This window comes from Poecile atricapillus, chromosome 1 (assembly GCF_030490865.1).
Source record: "Poecile atricapillus isolate bPoeAtr1 chromosome 1, bPoeAtr1.hap1, whole genome shotgun sequence".
Classification (NCBI taxonomy): Eukaryota; Metazoa; Chordata; class Aves; order Passeriformes; family Paridae; genus Poecile; species Poecile atricapillus.
Window position 1 is genome coordinate 1,584,956 of NC_081249.1, and position 20,035 is coordinate 1,604,990.

Consider the following 20,035-nt stretch of genomic DNA (forward strand, 5'->3'; position numbering starts at 1 on the left):
CAGGTTTTGGGAACTTTACCTGAGCTGTCTCCACATGCTCATGGGTTGGGCATTGGGTTGTTTTCCATGTGGGGCTGCAATCCAAAGCTCAGAGATCCAAAGATCCAAAGCTCAGAGAGTGTCCAAAGGATGGGGAAAGGTCTGGAGGGGCCACACGAGGAGCAGCTGGAGGAGCCTGAAGGAAACTCCTCATCCCAAGGGCCAGCTCCAATCTCTGCTCCTGGCACAGGGACAGCAGCAGGGAGAGGCTGGAGCTGGCCCAGCAGGGATTTAGGTCGGGTTTTAGGGTACCCAGAGGGTGCTGGCACTGCCCAGGCTCCCCAGAGAGTGGGCACAGCCCAGGGATGCCCAGGCTGGGCTTGTTGGGGGGTCTGGGCAGGGCAGGGGGGCACTGGGGGATCCCTGGGGGTTCATTCCCACTCAGGATATTCCAGCTCCCTCATGTGAGGTCTGTCAGCTCCTCACTAGCCTTGAAGGCTGAGGTTAATAATAGTTCATAAATATTAAGTAATTAACTAGGCTGAGGTTAATAATAGTTCATAAATATTAACTAATTAACTAGGTAGTTTGTGCTGTAATTAGAGGATGAAACAAGTCACTGCATCACTGGAAGCATTCCTGCCGAGACTGGAGTTGGGATCCCAGGGAATTATGAAGGAGTCTCCCCCACACAGAACATTTGCAGAGCAGGATAAAGCAGGTGGAATTGCTGATTCCCAAGAGGAAGAACAGGGAAGGAAATGTTGGAATCACTGTTTGGATGTGAGGCCCTGGGGATGCTGCTCAGGGAGCTCTGCCTCCCTCCAGCCCCGCTCTGGGCTGATTCTGGCAGAAGCCTCAGACTAAAAACTTTCAGTGGTACTGAAATTAAGCTGAGCTCATCTCAGCTAAAGTCTAATGACAAAACTGTCCTGTTGAAGGTTCATTTTTCATTTTAAGGACCTCAGAAACCCCAGAGCTCTGAGCTCCCTATTCCAGCAGCCACCTCAGAACCTCGGGAGAGTTTCCTTTGTTTCCCTTAAAATCCCTTAATCTCCTTTCCTGATCACTCCACAAGGACTGCAGCTTTTGTTTAAACACACAGAACTTTCATGTGAATAAAAAGAACCCTAAAAGTGCAAACACTGTGAATTTAGAAGCCACTTTTTAATTTTAGACCTTTAATTTTTTGTCTTCAACACTTGGCACTGTGTTGAATGCCAATATCAGAAATACAGAAAAGGGAGGTACAGCCTGAATTTTGCTTTGGAAAAGAGGAATTTTATGGACTAGGGAAGAAGGAGAGTTCTGTAGGCACCACAGTGACCTGGCTCATTTTTTGGGATGGGGATATTTCCAAGAGGTTCCCTTGTAGATCCTCTGGTGCTGAAGCTGTTGATGTGGCCCTTGGTGACAGGGTTTGGGGTGATGCTGGTGGTGCTGGGGTGGCACTGGATGATCCTGAAGGGCTCCTCCCACCTTCATGATTCTGGGATACACCAAGCACTCCAAGGCTCTCTATCCTTGTTTCCTCCTCTTCCTCAAAAATTAAACTGGACTGAATTTTCTTTTCTTCTTTCAAATGTGTTTTTAATCATAAAACCTTTCTGTGCCCAAGGAAGGGCTGGATGTGGCACTCAGGGCTGGGGACAAGGTGGGCATCGGGCACAGCTGGGACTCCATGGGCTGGGAGGGCTTTTCCAGCCTCGGGATCCTGGGATCCTGGGATTCTTTCAGAATTCGAGGTCTCCAGCTGGTTTCTGAAGGAGAAACTGCAGCAAAGCTGAGCTGCTGTCTCCCCCCAGTGACAGCAGATTTTTCCTGTTCGAGTTGTGGCACACGGGATTCCCAAAGGTAAAATCACCTGGAAGCTGTGACAGCACAGGTCAAACTCCCCATGGAATATCAGGGAACAGGCACTGGTTCACTTTGGGAAGGGACAGGACTGGACAAGACCAATTCTTATCCTGGAAATCACTGGATATTCCCCATGCCAAGATCTGGGAATATCTGAGCTCTGATGCTGCGCTGAAATTTAGGAATGGCCTCATGCAGGAGGAAGGCTTGGGATAAATGGGATATTGGGAGAAAATTCCTGGCTGTGAGGGTGGGCAGGGGCTGGGATGGAATTGCCAGAGCAGCTGGGGCTGCCCCTGGATCCCTGGCAGTGCCCAAGGCCAGGCTGGACATTGGGAGCAGCTGGGACAGTGGGAGGTGTCCCTGCCATGGCAGGGCTGGGAATGGGTGATCCTTAAAATCCCTTCCACTCTGGGATTATAAAAATCTGGCTGGACCAGATTTGAAATCTTTTACCTGCAAAGATTTTTCTGATTTGGCTGCAGAGGCAAAAATGTGATAATTTGCAGGATTTCTGAGGAGACTCCTCACAGCTCCTTCCCTGATATTCAGGGGCAAGAAAAGAGCATTAATTCCTTTCTTGCGCATCTTTGCCAGGGATGATTTTAAGCCAGACTTGATTGCTTTGAGTGCCCCGTGGCTTTGGTGGTAAATTGAGTTGTAAAGGGAGATTGTATCTCTTTGGTTCTCCTCACAGAGCAGAAGTTGAAAAGCTAAAATAAAATTCCCTCCTCATTATTTTTTTTTTTTCTTGAAAAACTTACTCTGGAGAGCCTAAAAAGTCCAGATTTGGGTAAATATCCAAAATGAACCAGTGATTTCACAGAGCCAAGGCAATGGTGTCACCAGACCTGACAATTCCCTGGAGGTTTGGGGAGTGGTTCCAGCAGAATTCCCGTGTTTCCCTCAGGAAAGGTGGGCACCAGGCTGTTCTCACTGGCACCACAGGTATTGAATTCAATTCCCCCCCAGTTCACCTTGGCATGCCCAGGTGAGTGTTGGGAACAGAGGGGAAGTGCTGGATTCCCTGGGATCCTGGGAATTCTTGAGCCTGGCAGCCCTGGGGCTGCTGGAGCAGGGTATTTTTCCAGGATACAGCAGGATATTGCACAGCAGGATGTTTCTCTGTGCTGGGAATGGGTTTCTGCACTGCTTTTGTTCTCCAGTCTCCAAGGAGACAGCAGGAAAAGTGAGATTTTAACACCCCTGCAGTTCCAGGAGTGATTCCAGCAGAGCTGGAGCCCCCTGAGCATTCCCTGAGCTCCCACTCAGGTGAGGCCCAGAGCTTCTCCAAGGGCTCTGCAGCCTCCTCTTCCCTCCTCTGGCAAGTTTCTGCTTCTCCTTAAATCCCAGAAGGGTCTAGGAAGTGCTTTGGAATGGGAATGTGAAGGCAAAGGTACCTGAGGCACTGCCACACCTGAGCCTTTATTGCTGTATTTCTGTATTTCTCTTGATTAATCAAATTCTGCTCTGGAGCCAGGCTGGGAGAGCTGGGGGTGCTCAGCTGGAGAAGGAGAAACCCCAGGGAGAGCTCAGAGCCCCTTGCAGGGCCTGAAGGGGCTCCAGGAGAGCTGGAGAGGGACTGGGGACAAGGGATGGAGGGCCAAGAGCCAGGGAATGGCTTCAGAGTAGGATTTGATGGGATCTTGGGCAGGAATTGTTCCCTGGCAGGGTGGGCAGGGGCTGGGATGGAATTGCCAGAGCAGCTGGGGCTGCCCCTGGATCCCTGGCAGTGCCCAAGGCCAGGCTGGACATTGGGAGCTCCTGGGACAGTGGGAGGTGTCCCTGCCATGGCTGGGCTGGCTCTGGATGATCTTCAAGATTTCTTCCAACCCAAAGCATTCCAGGATTCCATTCCAAGTTCTCCAGGATCAGCCCAGGCAGGAAGAGCTGCCCCCAGGCTGAGCAGAAAACGGAACCAAGGAGATTTCTCAGGATAAACCTCCTTCCATGGAATTCCCTTAAGGTGACATCGTGATTTCCACGGATCCAAGGAAGTCCTGGATGCACAAAGTGCCTGGAAAAGCTCCTCTCCTGGGTTTGTCCACCTGGATTCCATGCAGACCCCACAGCCTGACCCTTGCAGGAAGCAGCAGCAAAAGCTGCACTGAGCCTTCTCCACTTCTGCCTCTCCATTAACTTTGGAGCCTCCCAGGATGGATCCAGAGCATTTTCCTCCTCAATTTTTCCCTCCAGAGTGTTTTCCTCTTCCATCCCAGCCACCTCCTTGCAGCTGATCTTTCCCAAGTGCCTCCCCTACAGCTCCAATCCTTTGAGGAAGCAGCACCCAAGTTCTTTATTTTTTTTTTTTATTTTTGATTTTTTAAATAAAGGCTTTTTTATTGCATAAATAGAGGCTCAGATGCTTTGCTGCACATATAAAAACGGAGATAATTTAAGTGTCACCCTGAGGTTACACATCCTTCTTTTTCAGGAAGGCTTCATCCTCCTGGGAAAGGAATCCAAGAGTCAGGAACCTGCAGGGTGGGAAGAGAGCAGTGAGAACAGCAGGCACAAGAGGGAGAGCACAGGGGCTCCAAAGGGGCACCTCTGGAGCTGTTCCCAGCTCCATGGGGGAATTCTTCCCTCTTAATCCGAGGATTTAGGAAGGACAGAGCCTCTGCTGGGCAGCTCTGGGGGCTGGGAAGGGAATTGCTGTGGAATCAGAGAGGTTTTAACACCGGTTGTTGTCACCTGCTGGGCACTGAGGTTTTGTGTGATGATCCTGGTGCAGAAATCCCTGGAGCTCTGGGGTTTGCCAGACAGAATTCCCTGGGATAACAGTGCCCAGAATCCCAGAATCCCAGAATCCCAGAATCCCAGGCTGCTTTGGGTTGGAAGGATCTTAAAGCTCATCCCACCCACCCCTGCCATGGCCAGGGACACCTCCCACTATCCCAGCTTGCTCCAAGCCCTGTCCAACCTTTCCCTTCCCAGGGAAGTGGCCAAAATCTCCCCCAAATCAAGTCCTGAATTTGCTGGGAACAGGAGACTGAAAAACTCTTTTGGTTTTTGTTTTGTTTTTTCCTGTGTAAACAAAAAAAAACTTCGTTCCCATGGTTATTCCCAGGGCCTCATTTCTAGGCACAATTCCCAATCCTTAGGAATAAATGGAATAAAACAAATAAAACAGGGAATAAAACAAAGGGAATAAAACAGTGACAGGGTGGAAATAAAATCAAGGAAAGATTTTAAGAACTGAAAACTGTCTTTAGAGGGGAGGGGATGACCTCAGAAAGGGAAAGAAGAATTTATTTCAATAAAGAGCAACATGACATCAAACTCCCACTGAGCTTTCAAAGGGCAGGCAGGAATAGAATTCCCATTTTGCTGCAGAACAGGGAGAAGTGAAGCAAACTGCTCCAAAAAACGACAAGCAAGGCAGGGAACAGAATCCAAGCAGCAGGCAGGACTCATTCTGCTCATGGATTTGCTCCAAGGAAGCACGGATTGTTTCAGCTTTGGAAACAGAGGGGAGGAACTTGGGGAATTTCAGAAGGAAAATCCCAAATTTAGGGAATTTTGTAATGTTCATTTTGCTGTTTCAAGCAGAAGAACGTGCATTTTTCTCAGGGAATTCTACATGGTGGATGTTCCATGGCATAACCTGTCCCTTTGGGAATTCCAGGTGTGGAATTTGCCCTTTCCAGCCAAACCACCCCCAAGCTGTCAATAATTCCACTCATCTAGAAAGGCTGATTATTTTCTCTCTTTATTTTGTGCCTTGAGGCCCAGAGTTCTGATTGCAGCATCCTGCCTGGCTGCTCCCCTGCAGTTATTCCAAATTTATCCCCCCTCTTTGTGAATCAGGCATGGAAATGCAGGGAGATAAAAACAGAGAGGGAATATTGTGCTAAAATATCCTCAAACAGGACAGTGGTTCATGCAAGACCCACAAAGAGTGAGTCCCAAATATTCCAAGAGCTCATCATATTCCAATTTCACATTCCAAATCAATCCCACTGGGAGGAACAAGGGCATCCTCAAAGCCCAGGAACTGGGATCAATTCCACACCTGAGGGACTCTTCACTCATCCTTCTTCTCTGCTTCTGCTTTCAGCTTCTCTTCTCGTTCCCTCTTCAGTTTCTCCTCGATTTTCTTGCTCTGGTACATTTTGACTCCAGCAAAGGCCAAGCAAAGGATCAGTGTTTTAGCTGCCAAAATGTACATCAGCAGTGGGAAGTTCTCCAGAGCCTGGAATGTCAAAGGATCTATTTAGGCACTTCTGGAACACTTAGATAATTAAAAATGAATTTATAGGGATGTTCTGCATCTTCTATTCCAATAGTAACGCTCCTCTCTCTGCATGGTTTTTATTTCTGTGGGAAGTTAAACCAGGCAGAGCAACGAAGCCAAAGAAAAATCCCCTTCCCTCAAGTCCTGAACTCCTTTTTACTCATTTCCCAGCAATATTTGTGCCATCTGGAGCTGAAAAAAGGGAAGAACTGAGTATTTTAGGGAAATTGTGAAAGTGGAAATGCTGCTGAAGGATCCTTACAAGTGATGGGATCCCCAGAAACACTCTGGGAAATCTTAATTTGTAGCAATTTTGTAATGAACCTGCTCAGATGTGGAAGGTGCAGATAAATGCCTTTAAACTGGGAGAAAAGTAAAATATCTACAGCTTCCAAGGGTTGTTGTACCAGTGCTGAATGCCTGGAACTGCAGAGAGTGTTTCAGTGCTATAAAAACAGAAACTTGGAGAGGAAAATCCAATGGAAATGGGAGGTGGCAGTGAGGGAAGGGGTGGGATTGTTGGGGTGTCTGTGCAGGGCACTGGGTGATCCCTGTCCCTTCCCATCAGGATATTCCATGGTTCTGTGGTAACTCTGTGAACTTGGAATTCACCCTGTTCCCCCAGGATCTCCCAAAGCTGTCAGGACACCATCAAAGCACTGAATTTGGGCCAAGCCTTGTGTCCAGACACCAGCAGGGGGTTTGGAAAAACACCACCAGGCTCTGTCCATCTCCCCACATCCACAGCAGCAACAGCTCCGAGTCCAACACCAGGGCAGGGGAGGCAGGGCTGGGGGAAAGTTTAATTCAATGTGTTCAAATTGTTAATTACAGAGTCATTTGGATTGGAAGGGATTTCACAGCTCATCCAGTTCCACAGGCAGGGACACCTCCCACTGTCCCAGCTGCTCCCAATGTCCAGCCTGGCCTTGGGCACTGCCAGGGATCCAGGGGCAGCCCCAGCTGCTCTGCCATGGCCTCCCCACCCTCAAAAGGAAGAATTTCTTCCCCATATCTCACCTAAATCTCCCCCATTTCAGTGGGAAGCCACTCCCTGGCTCCTGGCAATTCCTGCAGCCCTTGGCAATTGTCTCTCTCCAGCTTTCCTGGGGCTCCTTCAGGCCCTGCAAGGCCACCCTGAGCTCAGCCCAAAGCTTCTCCTGGCCAGGCTGAACAATGGCAGTTGTGCCAGCCTTTCCTGCCAGCAGAGCTGCTCCATCCCTCTGCTCATCCTGGAGCCTCCTCTGGGCTCTCTCCAGCAGCTCCATGCAGCTGCTCCAGCACTGTGGTGCCTGACACAAAACCCTGCAGAGCTCTCATGGCCCCAAAACCCCAAAAAATACAGTGGAGAAATTCCCCTCCAGTTACAAAAGCAGCTGAGGGAAGAGCAGCCAGAGAAAAACCTGGAAAGAGGAAAGGCAGGAGGAGCAGGGATGAGCAGAGCTCTGGTGAATTTATGTGGAATTATTTCCCAACAGCAAATCCTGGAGCACGTCTGGCAAGGAAGGAAACAACAACAAATCCCCTGTCCCTGAGAGTGTGGGGGTCAAACAACCCTCCCCTGGGAGAGGAATCATCAGAACCCACCCAACACATCCCACGTGGAAAGAGCAGCCATCCCTGCTTGGGGAATGTGCACCAGCCTCACCTTCCAGTTAAAGGCCACCATCTCGGCTGTGGGGTGCCCCAGGACTGGGGGGGTCACACTCCTGGAGGCACAGGGCAGGGCAGGAGCATCTTGGAGAAATGGGAAAGAAAGAAAGCAGAATGAACTCTTGGAGAAATGGGAAAGAAAGAAAGCAAGCAGAATGAACACTTGGAGAAATAGAAATTAAAAGAGAATTAGGCAAGCTGCAGCTGAGCTCACCCTGCCCCTCTGAGGGCTCGTCCCCAGCAACCCCCAGTGACCTCCAGGGCCTTTCTGGGGCTGAGTGACAGGAGCAGGACAGGGCTTTGACAGCCCCAGAGCAGGTGCTGGGGCTGGAATTCCACATCCTGACATGGAGAACACGGCTGCCTTTGGAAGCTGGAGCTGTGTGTGCTCCCCCTGCCCGGCTGTGCTGGGACCTGAGGGACACAGAGCCCCACAGGAGCTGCCTTGGGGGCTCTTTGGGGGTTCTCTGGGAGTTCTTTGGGGGTTTCTAAGCCCACCTGCTCTGTTTGGAGCCTGAACATCTAATTAATCCTCTAATTTATCAGTCCTCTGTGGTTGATGAATTTAATTCTCCATACTAACAGTTTCTAAACATTGAGGTTAGCAGAGCAGGCACTCCCTGGAGCCCTGAGTGGTCACCAACCATTCCAGAGCTGAATTCCCGGGATGAAAAGCCTGCTGGAGGCTGCAGCACACACAGCACTGCCCTGGGCTCTCTGCTCTACCTCTTCAGCTGCTGGAATCCAAATTAACCCCTGGAGGCCTTTCCTGTCCATGGAACAAGAATGGGAAAGCAGGAGGGAACACGGTGAAAAGCTGGGCTGAATAAATCAGCACCGCACCAGAGAGCTGCTGCTGAGCTTCCTGCAGAAATTAAATGTTCTTGCAGCTCCTGTCCTGCTCAGCTTCTGGGTAGATGTTCTGATTTCTCCAGCCAGAGGATCCTCTGCTCTCCTCTTCCCTCTCACCCTGCTGAGACCCCTCTGGAAACATTCCAGCTCCTCCAAAGATCTCTGTGAAAAAATCCACCTGTACCAGAGCCCTGGAGTGGCAGCCACCACCAAATTCCTGTTCATCAGTCACTATTTCTGTGCTGATCCTGACTGTGCAGCTCCTTATCCTGCTGGGGAAATGTCAGGGTGGTCGTTACACCTCCAAAAAAAAATGTATTTTCACTTCATGGAATCATGGAATGGTCTGGGTTGGAAGGAATATTGAAGATCATCCAGTGCCATGGCAGGGACACCTCCCACTGTCCCAGCTGCTCCCAATGTCCAGCCTGGCCTTGGGCACTGCCAGGGATCCAGGGGCAGCCCCAGCTGCTCTGGCAATTCCATCCCAGCCCCTGCCCACCCTGCCAGGGAACAATTCCTGCCCAAGGTCCCATCCAGCCCTGCCCTCTGCCACTGGCAGCCATTCCCTGGCTCCTGGCAATTCCTGCAGCCCTTGGCAATTGTCTCTCTCCATGTTTCCTGTAACCCCAAAATGTTTCCCAGAGCTGACACCTGTCCTGCTGTGTCCCCACAGTGTCCTGTGCAGTTGGAACTGAGTGGGAATGGCACTGCTCCCTCCAGGCTCTATTTCCACATCCACCAGCCTCCAGTGGCCAAGCACTTCTCCCCATCTCATCTCTTGGCTTTTCCAGTCTCCATCTCATCCCAGCTCTTATCAAATCCAGCTGAAACCTCAGGATTGAAAAAAGCAGAAGCTGCAGCACAGGGAAGGGAGAACAAAGTGGGAAGAGTGGAGAAAATGGGAAAAGGGGCAGATTTTGCCCAGAGCAGCTGTGGCTGTCCCTGGATCCCTGGAAGTCTCCAAGGCCAGGCTGGACATTGGGGCTTGGAGCAGCCTGGGATTAGTGGAAGGTGTCCCTGCCTGTGGAACTGGATGGGCTTTGAAATCCCTTCCAATCCAAATCATTCCAGGGTTCCCTTCACATTGAAAAAACACCATTTATAAGTGCTGAGGTCATCAGTGCAACAGCAAAAAGCTCTGACACTGCTTTTTCAAGGCTGGGATATCTTAAAAGCCCGAAGGCAAACAAACAGCTGGAATTCTGTGTTTGCCTTTCCCGAGGAGATAAGGCACAGATAGGAGCTGAGAACACATCCACAGGCAGGCATTGTTCCTTCCCCAGGAAAATGCAGGCAAACACAGGGCCTGGGCCCCACACAAGGGCACTGCTCCCTCCCCTCACCTGCAAGGAGCTCCCGTGTGCAGCCACGTGAGGAGGGACAGCAGCACCAGGCTCTGCCAGATATTCCCTGACAGCTGCTCCACAAGCTGGGATAAAATGGCACCAGGCTCACATGGATTGCCTGGGACTGCAGCTGCCAGGCTGCTCACTCCCAGCTCTCCCCTGGAGTTTTATTCCTTAACAAATGGGAGCTGGTTGTCCTGCCAGGCTGCTGTGGCCATGAGCAGAGCCATCCCACTGGGGCTGCCCCTGGATCCCTGGAAGTGTCCCAGGCCAGGCTGGATGGGGCTTGGAGCAGCCTGGGACAGTGGGAGGTGTCCCTGCCATGGCAGGGCTGGCACTGGAGGGGCTTTGAGGTCCCTCCCAACCCAAACCACTCTGGGATTTTGGGATTCTGGGATGTGTGCAGCCTTGTCCCAGGGAGTTGAAGCAGATCAGACTCCTGCAGATGAGAAAGAGGAGAGGGTGTGATCCCACCTCAGGGCTGTGCCAGCAATTCCCAGTGAACCCCAAATCCTCTGGGATCCTCTGCATGCACAGCAGGCAGCGAGGTCATGGCTCATTCCCTGCACCACATCCCAGAGCTTGGGATCAGCCCCAATTCCAGCCCCAGGATCTCTGCCCAGCTCTGCCTTGTGCAGCACAGCCCCACAGCTGGGCCCCAGGCACGAGGGAGGCCTGTGGAGCAGCAGGAATTGCATCCCAGCCCCTGGATTGCAGCTCCAGCCCTGCACAGGAACCCAGCCCGGGCTCTCAGGGCATTGTCTGCAGAGCAGGACAGCCCCGAGGCACCACATCCACACAACATCCTCAGCATCCAAACCCTCTGGAGCTGTCCTGGCTGCACATCTCGGCCTGCCTGCCAAGAACTCCATCATTCCCACAGAACAGGGCTGGAGAGATTCCTTTGGGGATTGCTGAACAACTCCAGCCACGAGGCCTTGGAAAGTACTGAGCTACTGAGTGATCTGAGTGCACTTAAATGTGACATTTCTGAGCTAGAAAAGGGGTGTCACTCACCAAGGCCAGGCTGGATGGGACTCTGAGCAACCTGGAAGGTGTCCTTGCTCATGGCAGGCCTTGGAATGAAATGATCTTTAAGGTCCTTTCCAACCCAAACCTGATTCTGATTTTGGATCAACTCAAGGTTCCAACTCAAGCAACATCAAAATAATTTAAAAAAAAAATCAAGATCTTCATACCTGGTGAAGCAGAAATTAAAATAAGAGTGATTCCTCTGGCAGCTTCTCACATACACCAAACTCTGGAAAACAGGAACAGAGAAGATGGGGTGTTTTGTTCACATTGGTTGGATTAAAATCAAACCAAACCCAGAAATGCCAGCGGCACAAGTCTGTTCCACCATGGCATCACCAGGGATCACAAAGATGATCCCAAAGTTGGAGCCTTTCTGCTCTGGGAACAGGCTGGGAGAACTGGGATTGTCCAGCCTGGAGAAAGGAAAATTCCAGGGAGACCTTAGAGCCCCTTCCAGTGCTTAAGAGGGCTTATAAAAAGGAGTGAGAGGGACTTTTTATATGGGCAGAGAGTGCCAGGACAAGGGGCAATGGTTTGAACTGCCAGAGGACAGGGCTGGATGGGATACTGGTGAGGAATTGTCCCCTGGGAGGGTGGGGGGCCCTGGCACAGGGTGCCCAGAGCAGCTGGGGCTGCCCCTGGATCCCATCCCAGCTCTGTCCTGGGCTGGAGAACCAAGGAAGGGACTGGGGAACAAGGACAGAGGGTGGAAATCAAGAAAAGCAGGGGATGGAGAGCAAGGAAAGGGATGGAGAGCAAGGAAAGGGGATGGAGAGCAAGGAAAGGGATGGAGAGAAAGGAAAGGGGATGGAGAGCAAGGAAAGGAGATGGAGAGCAAGGAAAGGGATGGAGAGCAAGGAAAGGGATGGAGAGAAAGGAAAGGGATGGAGAGAAAGGAAAGGGGATGGAGAGCAAGGAGGGGGGATGGAGAACAAGGGGGGGATGTCTCGAGAATAAGGAGGGGGGGGCTGAAGGGAAAGGAGGGGAGTGGAGAACAAGAACGGGGGGCCTGGAAAGCAAAGAAGGCAATGGAGGTAGGAAGGGGGGCTGGTGAAGCAGGAGGGAGAGGTGGATACGGAGCAAGGGGGCTGGAGAACAGCGGTGGCAGAACTGGAGAGCAAGAGGGGGACTGGAGATCAAGGAAAGCGGGGTGAGAAACACAGAAGGGACTGGAGAGAAGGAAGGGGGGGTAGAATAGATGGAAAGGGGTTAGGAGAGAAAGGACGAAGCCTGGAGAGCAAGGACGAGGCCTGGAGAGAGAAGAGCGGGGATGGAGAAGGGGCAGGGTTAGGCCGGGCAGGGCAGGGAGAGCAGGGAAGCTGCGGGGAGCGGAGATGCGGCTCCCGGAGCCCCGCGGGGCCGTGAGGGGAAGGAAAGGGCCCGGGCCGCTCCTACCTCAGCGCGGCCATGGCGGGCGGGGGCGGCGCTCCCTCACGGAGCTCCCGGCAGCGCCGGGCCCGGCCGGGGCCGCTCCGCCCGCTCGGCTGCGGCTGCGAGCGCTCCGCTTTGCTTCTCCACATGAACAGCGCTAAAGCAGCTAAAGCAGCTCCCGCAGGAACCGCGGCCACATCCCAGAGCCCCCCCTACCCAGCGTGGGCAGCAGGAAAGGGATTGGGATTGTGCCCCGAGCCCCCTGAGGTGAGACCCCACCTGCAGAGCTGCCCCAGCCCTGGGGCCCAGCCCAGGGAGCAGCTGGAGCTGCTGGAGAGAGCCCAGAGGAGGCTCCAGGATGAGCAGAGGGATGGAGCAGCTCTGCTGGCAGGAAAGGCTGGCACAGCTGCCATTGTTCAGCCTGGCCAGGAGAAGCTTTGGGCTGAGCTCAGGGTGGCCTTGCAGGGCCTGAAGGAGCCCCAGGAAAGCTGGAGAGAGACAATTGCCAAGGGCTGCAGGAATTGCCAGGAGCCAGGGAGTGGCTTCCCACTGAAATGGGGGAGATTTAGGTGAGATATGGGGAAGAAATTCGTCCCTTTGAGGGTGGGGAGGCCATGGCAGAGCAGCTGGGGCTGCCCCTGGATCCCTGGCAGTGCCCAAGGCCAGGCTGGACATTGGGAGAACCTGGGACAGTGGGAGGTGTCCAGGTTGCTCCGAGCCCTGGCCAGCCTGGCCTTGAACATTTCCAGGAATGGAATGGAGAGTCCACAGCCTCTCTGGGCAACTTGTGCCAGGGCCTCACCACCCTCATACTAAAGAATTTCTTCCTAGCATTTGACATAAACCTGCCCTCCTTCAACTGAAGGCCATTGTCCTGGCAATACATTAATGTGTGAGAAGTCCCTCTCCAGCTCTCCTGGAGCCCCTTCAGGCCCTGGAAAGGGCTCTGAGCTCTCCTTGGAGCCTTTTCTTCTCCAGGTGAACACCCCCAGCTCTCCCAGCCTGGCTCCAGAGCACAGGAGCTCCGTGGCCTCCTCTGGACTCTCCAGCAGCTCCAGATTTTCTGGTGTTGATCCAGAGGCAGCTCTGAAGAGCAGAGGAGAGGAGAATCCCTTCCTTCAGCCTCCTGCTTGTGCTTCTCTTGCACCTCCAGCACATCTGGAGCGTGATGGTATCAGCTCAAATCTCAAGACCTGTGTCCAGAACAAGCCAAAGGTTCCCAAAGAAAAGAAACCCTTTGTAATTTAATATTTAACAGGAGTGAAAGTAGAAGTCAGATCACTAAAAAGGAGTTGGGAGTGAATGTGTGTGCAGGTATCAGGTCCCTCCTGTGATTCATTCCCTAATTGATTGTTCAGTCAATCCGTGGAGATTGATGATTTTACTGGACATTTTAAAGTTGTTTTTTTTTTAAGGTGGGCTTAAGTCACAGAGTTTGGATCTAAATCGTCACTTTTGACCACAAATTCGCAGTTATTCTGAGGTGAGAACCTCCACATCTACTTGTGGATTTAAAAAAATGCTCAAATAATCAAGTTATCCTTGTCTTGGCTTTATTTTCCTAAAGGACAGAAGATCAAATCATCGATTTTTCTTGGACTTTCCCAAGATCCTCACGGGAACCACCACATCGATTTCCTCAGGACTCCATTATCCTGTGTGTTAATTTAGTCAACACTTCCACAGCTCTTTGGAATTCCAGTGAGTTGCCTCTGTGTGACTCCGTGAATCCCTCGCTGCTGACATTCCCAGAAAGTCAAGGTGATTCCGGGTTTGTTTTATCCCTCGCCCCCAGGTTTTCATGGATCACGCACTTGAAATCTTCTGGATTCAGAACCTGGTTTTTGTACTTCTCTCCCCAGTCCTCCACGATGTACTGGTGATAGGGATCGTTGGAGTGCTCCCTCCTCTTGGATTTCACCGTGCTCACCAGGATGGCCACGATGATGAAGGAGAACATCCCAATCATCACCATCAGATAGAGGATAACGTAGTCAAAGTTTTCAGCAGCCACCTCAGCCTGCAGTTTATTTGCTGCTTCTGTCATGTTTCTCCTCCAGCTGTTCATATAATTGAGGAAAGTGTCCTTGAAAATGTCTTCCACTGCCCAAGTGAAGTTTTGCAGCTTGGCCATCCTTGCTAATTATGCTGCTAAATTCAAGAAAATACTCTTTTTAATCAGATGTCTGTATTAAAAGAGTTGGTTTGGAGTATTTTGTCAGTGATATGACAATTATCTAATAACAGTCACCCTCTGACACTTGAAGGTGCAGTTGTACCTCAGCTGGGAATCCCCATCTCTGGGTGGTTCAATATGTTCAGAGACCCAGGAAGGTCTTACTCAGAATCCTGGAAAGGTTTGGGCTGGAAGGGACCTTAAAATCACCCATTCCAACACAAACCATGGCAGGGCCACCTCCCACTGTCCCAGGAGCTCCCAATGTCCAGCCTGGCCTTGGGCACTGCCAGGGATCCAGGGGCAGCCCCAGCTGCTCTGGCAATTCCATCCCAGCCCCTGCCCACCCTGCCAGGGAACAATTCCTGCCCAAGATCCCAAGATCCAGCCCTGCCCTCTGCCACTGGCAGCCATTCCCTGGCTCCTGGCAATTCCTGCAGCCCTTGGCAATTGTCTCTCTCCAGCTTTCCTGGGGCTCCTTCAGGCCCTGCAAGGCCACCCTGAGCTCAGCCCAAAGCTTCTCCTGGCCAGGCTGAACAATGGCAGCTGTGCCAGCCTTTCCTGCCAGCAGAGCTTCTCCATCCCTCTGCTCATCCTGGAGCCCACTCAGGTCCCTTTGCTCTGGGGGACATTTTGATCAGGGTCCCCATGGCCCTGTCACAGGGGTCGTGGCACTGTCCCTTCCCTACAGAAACTCCAGGGGAAGGAGGATTTCTCCTGAGGAGAAGACAAAGACATGGGAGGGACGTGGAGGCTGAGTCTCCATCCCTGGAGTTGCCTCAGGGACCATTTGGGAAAGTCCCCAGAGTGGCAGAGACACTGCCTGGTGCAGCAAAGCCACATTTGATCCCATTTATCCCAAAATTTAGACCCTTGTGCTGCTCAGGTGTGTGTCCCACAGGAGGAGAATCCCCCTGCAGCATTCCTTCCCACCAAATCCCATTCCCACCAGATCCCATTCCCACCCAGGCTGTCCCACTTTAATGTGGGCAATTCCTTCAGTTCTTCAGGCCAACCAAGCCCTAAAACCTGTGGAAATCTTTCCTCAAAAGCCCTTTGTTCCCAGTCCAGTCCTGAAGAACAAGGAGTTCACTGCATCCAGTGGGAAGAGGCAGTGAATTTTCATTGCTGATAAAATTTAGGGATGTCTTTCAATTCAGGAATTCAGGAATTCAGCCTTGTGTGCACACAAAGATTCAGGTACATGTGCGGGTGGATCCCTCTGCAGTTACACCCTCACACATGCTCAGATATAGGGGATAAAGGTAATTAATCAAACTTAACAAGAAAATAGAAATACAAACTGCCTTTACTGTCTGTAAAATCTGTTTTTTCCTTGATTTACATCCAAATTCACTATCATTTTTCAAGAGGAAATAGACCTAACAGCAACTTACCTTTGCTGTGTCTTTCCCTGAGGAGATTCAGAACACTCAGGATTTTCCAACTCCACTGGCTAATGGGATGAAAGTCCCAAAAAGATCAGGGATGTCTTTAAGGAGCCTCCAGCCTGCACAAAGCTTGGAGCAGTTGCCTGTGAAATAAGTGCCTTGCACTGCACGCTTTATGTTTATATTAAATTAAAAGCTAAATCTAATCTCACCTGGAAAGTCAAATATTGGCTGACAGCTTGCATCAGTCATCCTGTCGGATCTGGGAATGAGCCTTTGTGCTGATTGCTGCAAGTTTAGATATTGGAAAAGAGCTTTCTTGGGGATAAACCTGGATGCAACTCCATTTTTGGTGAGCCAGAAGGGTAAAGATGAACTCTGTAAAATTATGATGATAATAATTATGATGATAGTAATTATGATGATAATAATTATGATGAGAAGAATTCTTGGCTGTGAGGGTGGTGAGGACATGGCACAGAGTGCCCAGAGCAGCTGTGGCTGCCCCTGGATCCCTGGAAGTGCCCAAGGCCAAGATGGGGCTTGGAACAACCTGGGATTGTGGAATGGGCTGATCTTTAAGGTCCCTTCCAACCCAAATCAATCCCTGTTTCTATGAATAAACCAGTAGCACCAGCAGGGATAAAAACAAGAATTTTCTTTGCTGATCTGGACACAAGAGGTGAGCACTGAGCAGTCAGACTGCTCAACACCCAAAATAGGTATTTTTTTCCTTTTCCTTTTCCTTTTCCTTTTCCTTTTCCTTTTCCTTTTCCTTTTCCTTTTCCTTTTCCTTTTCCTTTTCCTTTTCCTTTTCCTTTTCCTTTTCCTTTTCCTTTTCCTTTTCCTTTTCCTTTTCCTTTTCCTTTCCCTTTCCCTTTCCCTTTCCCTTTCCCTTTCCCTTTCCTTCTCTTTTCCTCCCTCAGGATCAGGATCAAGTGAGCAACACTTCCATGCCCTTGCTGGAGAAGCAAATCCTCAGAGCCAGCCAGGAGCTCTGCTCTGTGGGCACCTCACTCATGAGCTGGAGCAGAAAAACACAAAAACTTCCTAAAAAAACCCCAGAAAACCAAACCAAACAATAAAAAAAAAAAGGAGAATGGATGAGTGTTGACTTTCTTTCTGGCAAACAGCACATGCTGACACCTCTGAGAGGCTCTGAGACACCTGAGGGAGCAGGAATTTGCTGAGGGAAATGAGATTGAAAAGAGAGAGGAAAAGGAAAAGGTTTTGTTCAGGAGCATCAGCAGCAGCTCCTGCTCTGGTGGGGACATCCAAGAAAGGGGATTATGGTGGGATTGAGGTGCAAAATGCTCCCCAAGCGCTTGGGCTGGGACAGGCCTGCTGTAAAAAACACATTTTCATTTTACAGCCAGTCCTGCCTAAGAAATGTCATCTTTGAGGGACAGGAAGGCAGCATGGAGTGACCCTGAAGCCACAGCACACCCCAGAGGGACAGAGATGTGCTCCTGGTGTGGCTGATCCCTGTGGGAACTCCTGCCATTGCCATGGTTACTGCTCTCCTTGCTCCTGGAGCTGTTCTGAGATGAACCCTCCCAGCTCAGGGATGAGCTGCTGGCAGCATTTCCTCCTGATCCCACATTTTTCCTGGCAGGTTCCCTTGGCTTTGCCCCCAGGAGTCCAGGGAGCTGGCACAGCTTCTGTGTGCTCTGAGAACCCCAGAGGGACCTCTCTGTGCCATGCACAGACATTCCCTGGATGATCCCAGCTGGAGAAAGTCACTTGGAGCTCTTTTATCTGGCTATGGAAATGAGACAGGAGCCTGGAAGTTCCCAAGTTCAGGAATAACTACCAATAATGTGGTTATTGGCAATTAATTATTACATTTATCCCTCCTTCAACCCCTCTGTTCTATCAGCTGTTCCTGGCCAGGCTTGTTCCAAATGAAACCAAAGATTCCTTGAATGATCCCAGTCTGCTGCTTGTCCTCCTTTGCTCAGGGTTTGCTGGGTCTGGAGAGCAACGAGGTGGTCAAGGACAGACAGGGTGGGAATGATTAAACAGGAGGAGGAGGAGCAGACAAAGAGCAGGAAAACTGGAAACCTTAACATTAGTCTGAAAGTATTGCAAAGCAAAATGCTCCTGAGCTCATGGAATAATGGAATAATGGGATTCCTGTGTAGGAAGGGATCACCCATGTTTTGGAGGTGTGCTAGTTTTGTTTTAATTGGTTTGTAGTGAAGAGAGAAAAATGTTGGGTATGGAAGTGATTTGTGATATCTCACAACAAAACATAAATAAATAGTTCTAATAACTGCAAAAAACGTTTAGCCAACATTAAACCCACTACATTAAATTAGTATATTAGCCAAAAAAAAATCAAGTTAGCAAACCAGAACCACTACAGGATGCCTTCTCCCACCTAAATGATTCTGTGATGCTCCTGGACCGCCGAAGACTGTTGTTAATAATCATCTCCCCCAGACATTTCTTTCCAGAGGAGTTTTCAATGCACTTGATCCCTTTTTCTCCCAATATTCCACTGTTTCCCTCCATCACCTACAATAAACAAATGTGGTACTTTGGATGCCTTACCCTGTTGAGGCTGGGTTTCCTTTTTAACTGAGGAAACCCTTTGGAATTGTTTATTTCTTATGGAACTGTCCTTCCATCTCCTGGGGTCTTTGACTGTTGAGTCAAACCATTGGGGTATTTTGATTTCCTGAGAGATCCTGAGACTTCATTTAGTGTTACAGAGTCTGATCACCTGTAATGACACTTTGGGTTTGTTTGACCCCCATCTTTTCCCATAGGATCAGAGGAACAGCTGCTCTGCTGCAATGTTGGCTGCTGACCAAAGGGTGCCCCCAAAATATTCATGTCTGGTAAAAACCTGCCTCTAAATATTCCAATAACTCCATGGCTGAAGGTCACACACCACACTGGGATGCCCTGTCCTTAATTCCTGGTGGAGAGGGACACCTGGGATGGTTCTTTGTGGCTGAAGAAAAATCCCAGAGTCCCAGAATCACCAGGAGACTTTTGTGTTCATCCAGCATCAGCCCAAAGCCTGTCCCCAAGGGCCACATCCAGACTCCTCTGGGACAATTCCAGGGACTCCAAACCTTGCTGGGCAGCTCATCCCAAGGCCTGAACACTCTGTGAGAGAAAATTTGTTTCTAATCCCTAATCTGAGCCTCCCCTGGTGCAATTTGAGGCTATTTCCTCTCCTCCTTTCCCTTGGGACATGGCAGAAGAGACCTGGCTGTGCCCTCTGGTCAGGGAGTGGTGGAGAGAAATGATGTCCTGCCAAGAAAAGCTTTGCTGCCTCAGCCCAGGCTGCAGGGATGGAGGCAGGAGGAGGCTGCAGTGCCCAGCTTTGTTGCCATGGTTTTATGTGTTGCTGTTGCAAAAGCTTCAGGGGATAAATGAGGGTGTTGGCTGCACAAAGCCTTGAACTGAAAATGCAAACACGGATATTTCTGGCTGGGAAGAGCAGATGTGACACCTGAAATGCTCAGGTGTGTGTGTGTCCTTCAGAGGGGAAGAGAAACTTGAGGTGTCCACACTGATCCCTTTGAAATATTGAGGGGTTCCCCATTCTTTCAGCTGTAATGAAAATCTTGGTGCTGCAGCTGAACTGCAACAACCTGTAGGTACCTGAGGGCAATGTCTGCTCAAAACACCAAGAAAGGCAAAGTAAATGATTGGCAGCAGCAATGGCTGGAGGTTTTTGGGGTCTTTTGGTTTGTTTAATTGCTTAGGTTTGGTTTTTTTTTCAATGGTCTGGGTTGGAAGGAATATTAAAGATCATCCAGTGTCACCCCAGCCATGGCAGGGACACCTCCCACTGTCCCAGCTGCTCCCAATGTCCAGCCTGGCCTTGGGCACTGCCAGGGATCCAGGGGCAGCCCCAGCTGCTCTGGCAATTCCATCCCAGCCCCTGCCCACCCTGCCAGGGAACAATTCCTGCCCAAGATCCCAAGATCCAGCCCTGCCCTCTGCCACTGGCAGCCATTCCCTGGCTCCTGGCAATTCCTGCAGCCCTTGGCAATTGTCTCTCTCCAGCTTTCCTGGGGCTCCTTCAGGCTTTGGAAGGGGGTCTGAGGTACATGAAAAGTACAAATGCCACCAAGGACAGTCACACAACAAGCTGCTGTTCGTTCCCACCTCT

General features: G+C 50.7%; 3 protein-coding genes across 8 annotated transcripts in view; all 3 read right to left on the minus strand.

The window, feature by feature from the left end:
- The window catches only part of LOC131581151 (trifunctional purine biosynthetic protein adenosine-3-like), a 310,961-nt gene that overhangs the window by 169,934 nt on the left and 120,992 nt on the right, over nt 1-20,035 (minus strand). The gene's annotated exons all lie outside the window — the stretch shown is intronic.
- Nucleotides 4,140-12,530, minus strand: SMIM11 (small integral membrane protein 11). 6 transcript variants are annotated; one of them, XM_058843413.1, is made up of 5 exons: nt 12,358-12,530; nt 11,127-11,188; nt 8,763-8,879; nt 7,722-7,782; nt 5,533-6,031 (listed from the first exon to the last, which is right to left on the minus strand). In XM_058843413.1, exons 3-5 carry the CDS (start codon nt 8,801-8,803, stop codon nt 5,864-5,866), a joined length of 270 nt encoding a protein of 89 aa, XP_058699396.1. In that variant the 5' UTR covers nt 8,804-8,879; nt 11,127-11,188; nt 12,358-12,530; the 3' UTR covers nt 5,533-5,863. The 6 variants fall into 6 exon arrangements, with proteins under 6 accessions (XP_058699395.1, XP_058699396.1, XP_058699407.1 ...); XM_058843424.1 differs by having other exon boundaries at nt 7,722-7,810; nt 12,358-12,487; XM_058843412.1 differs by lacking the exons at nt 8,763-8,879; nt 11,127-11,188; nt 12,358-12,530 and adding exons at nt 4,140-4,313; nt 7,941-8,082 and having other exon boundaries at nt 5,852-6,031; nt 7,722-7,810.
- On the minus strand, nt 14,090-14,538 carry KCNE2 (potassium voltage-gated channel subfamily E regulatory subunit 2). The gene has a single exon (XM_058843468.1). The coding sequence runs from the start codon at nt 14,465-14,467 to the stop codon at nt 14,090-14,092; it is 378 nt and encodes a 125-aa protein (XP_058699451.1). The 5' UTR covers nt 14,468-14,538.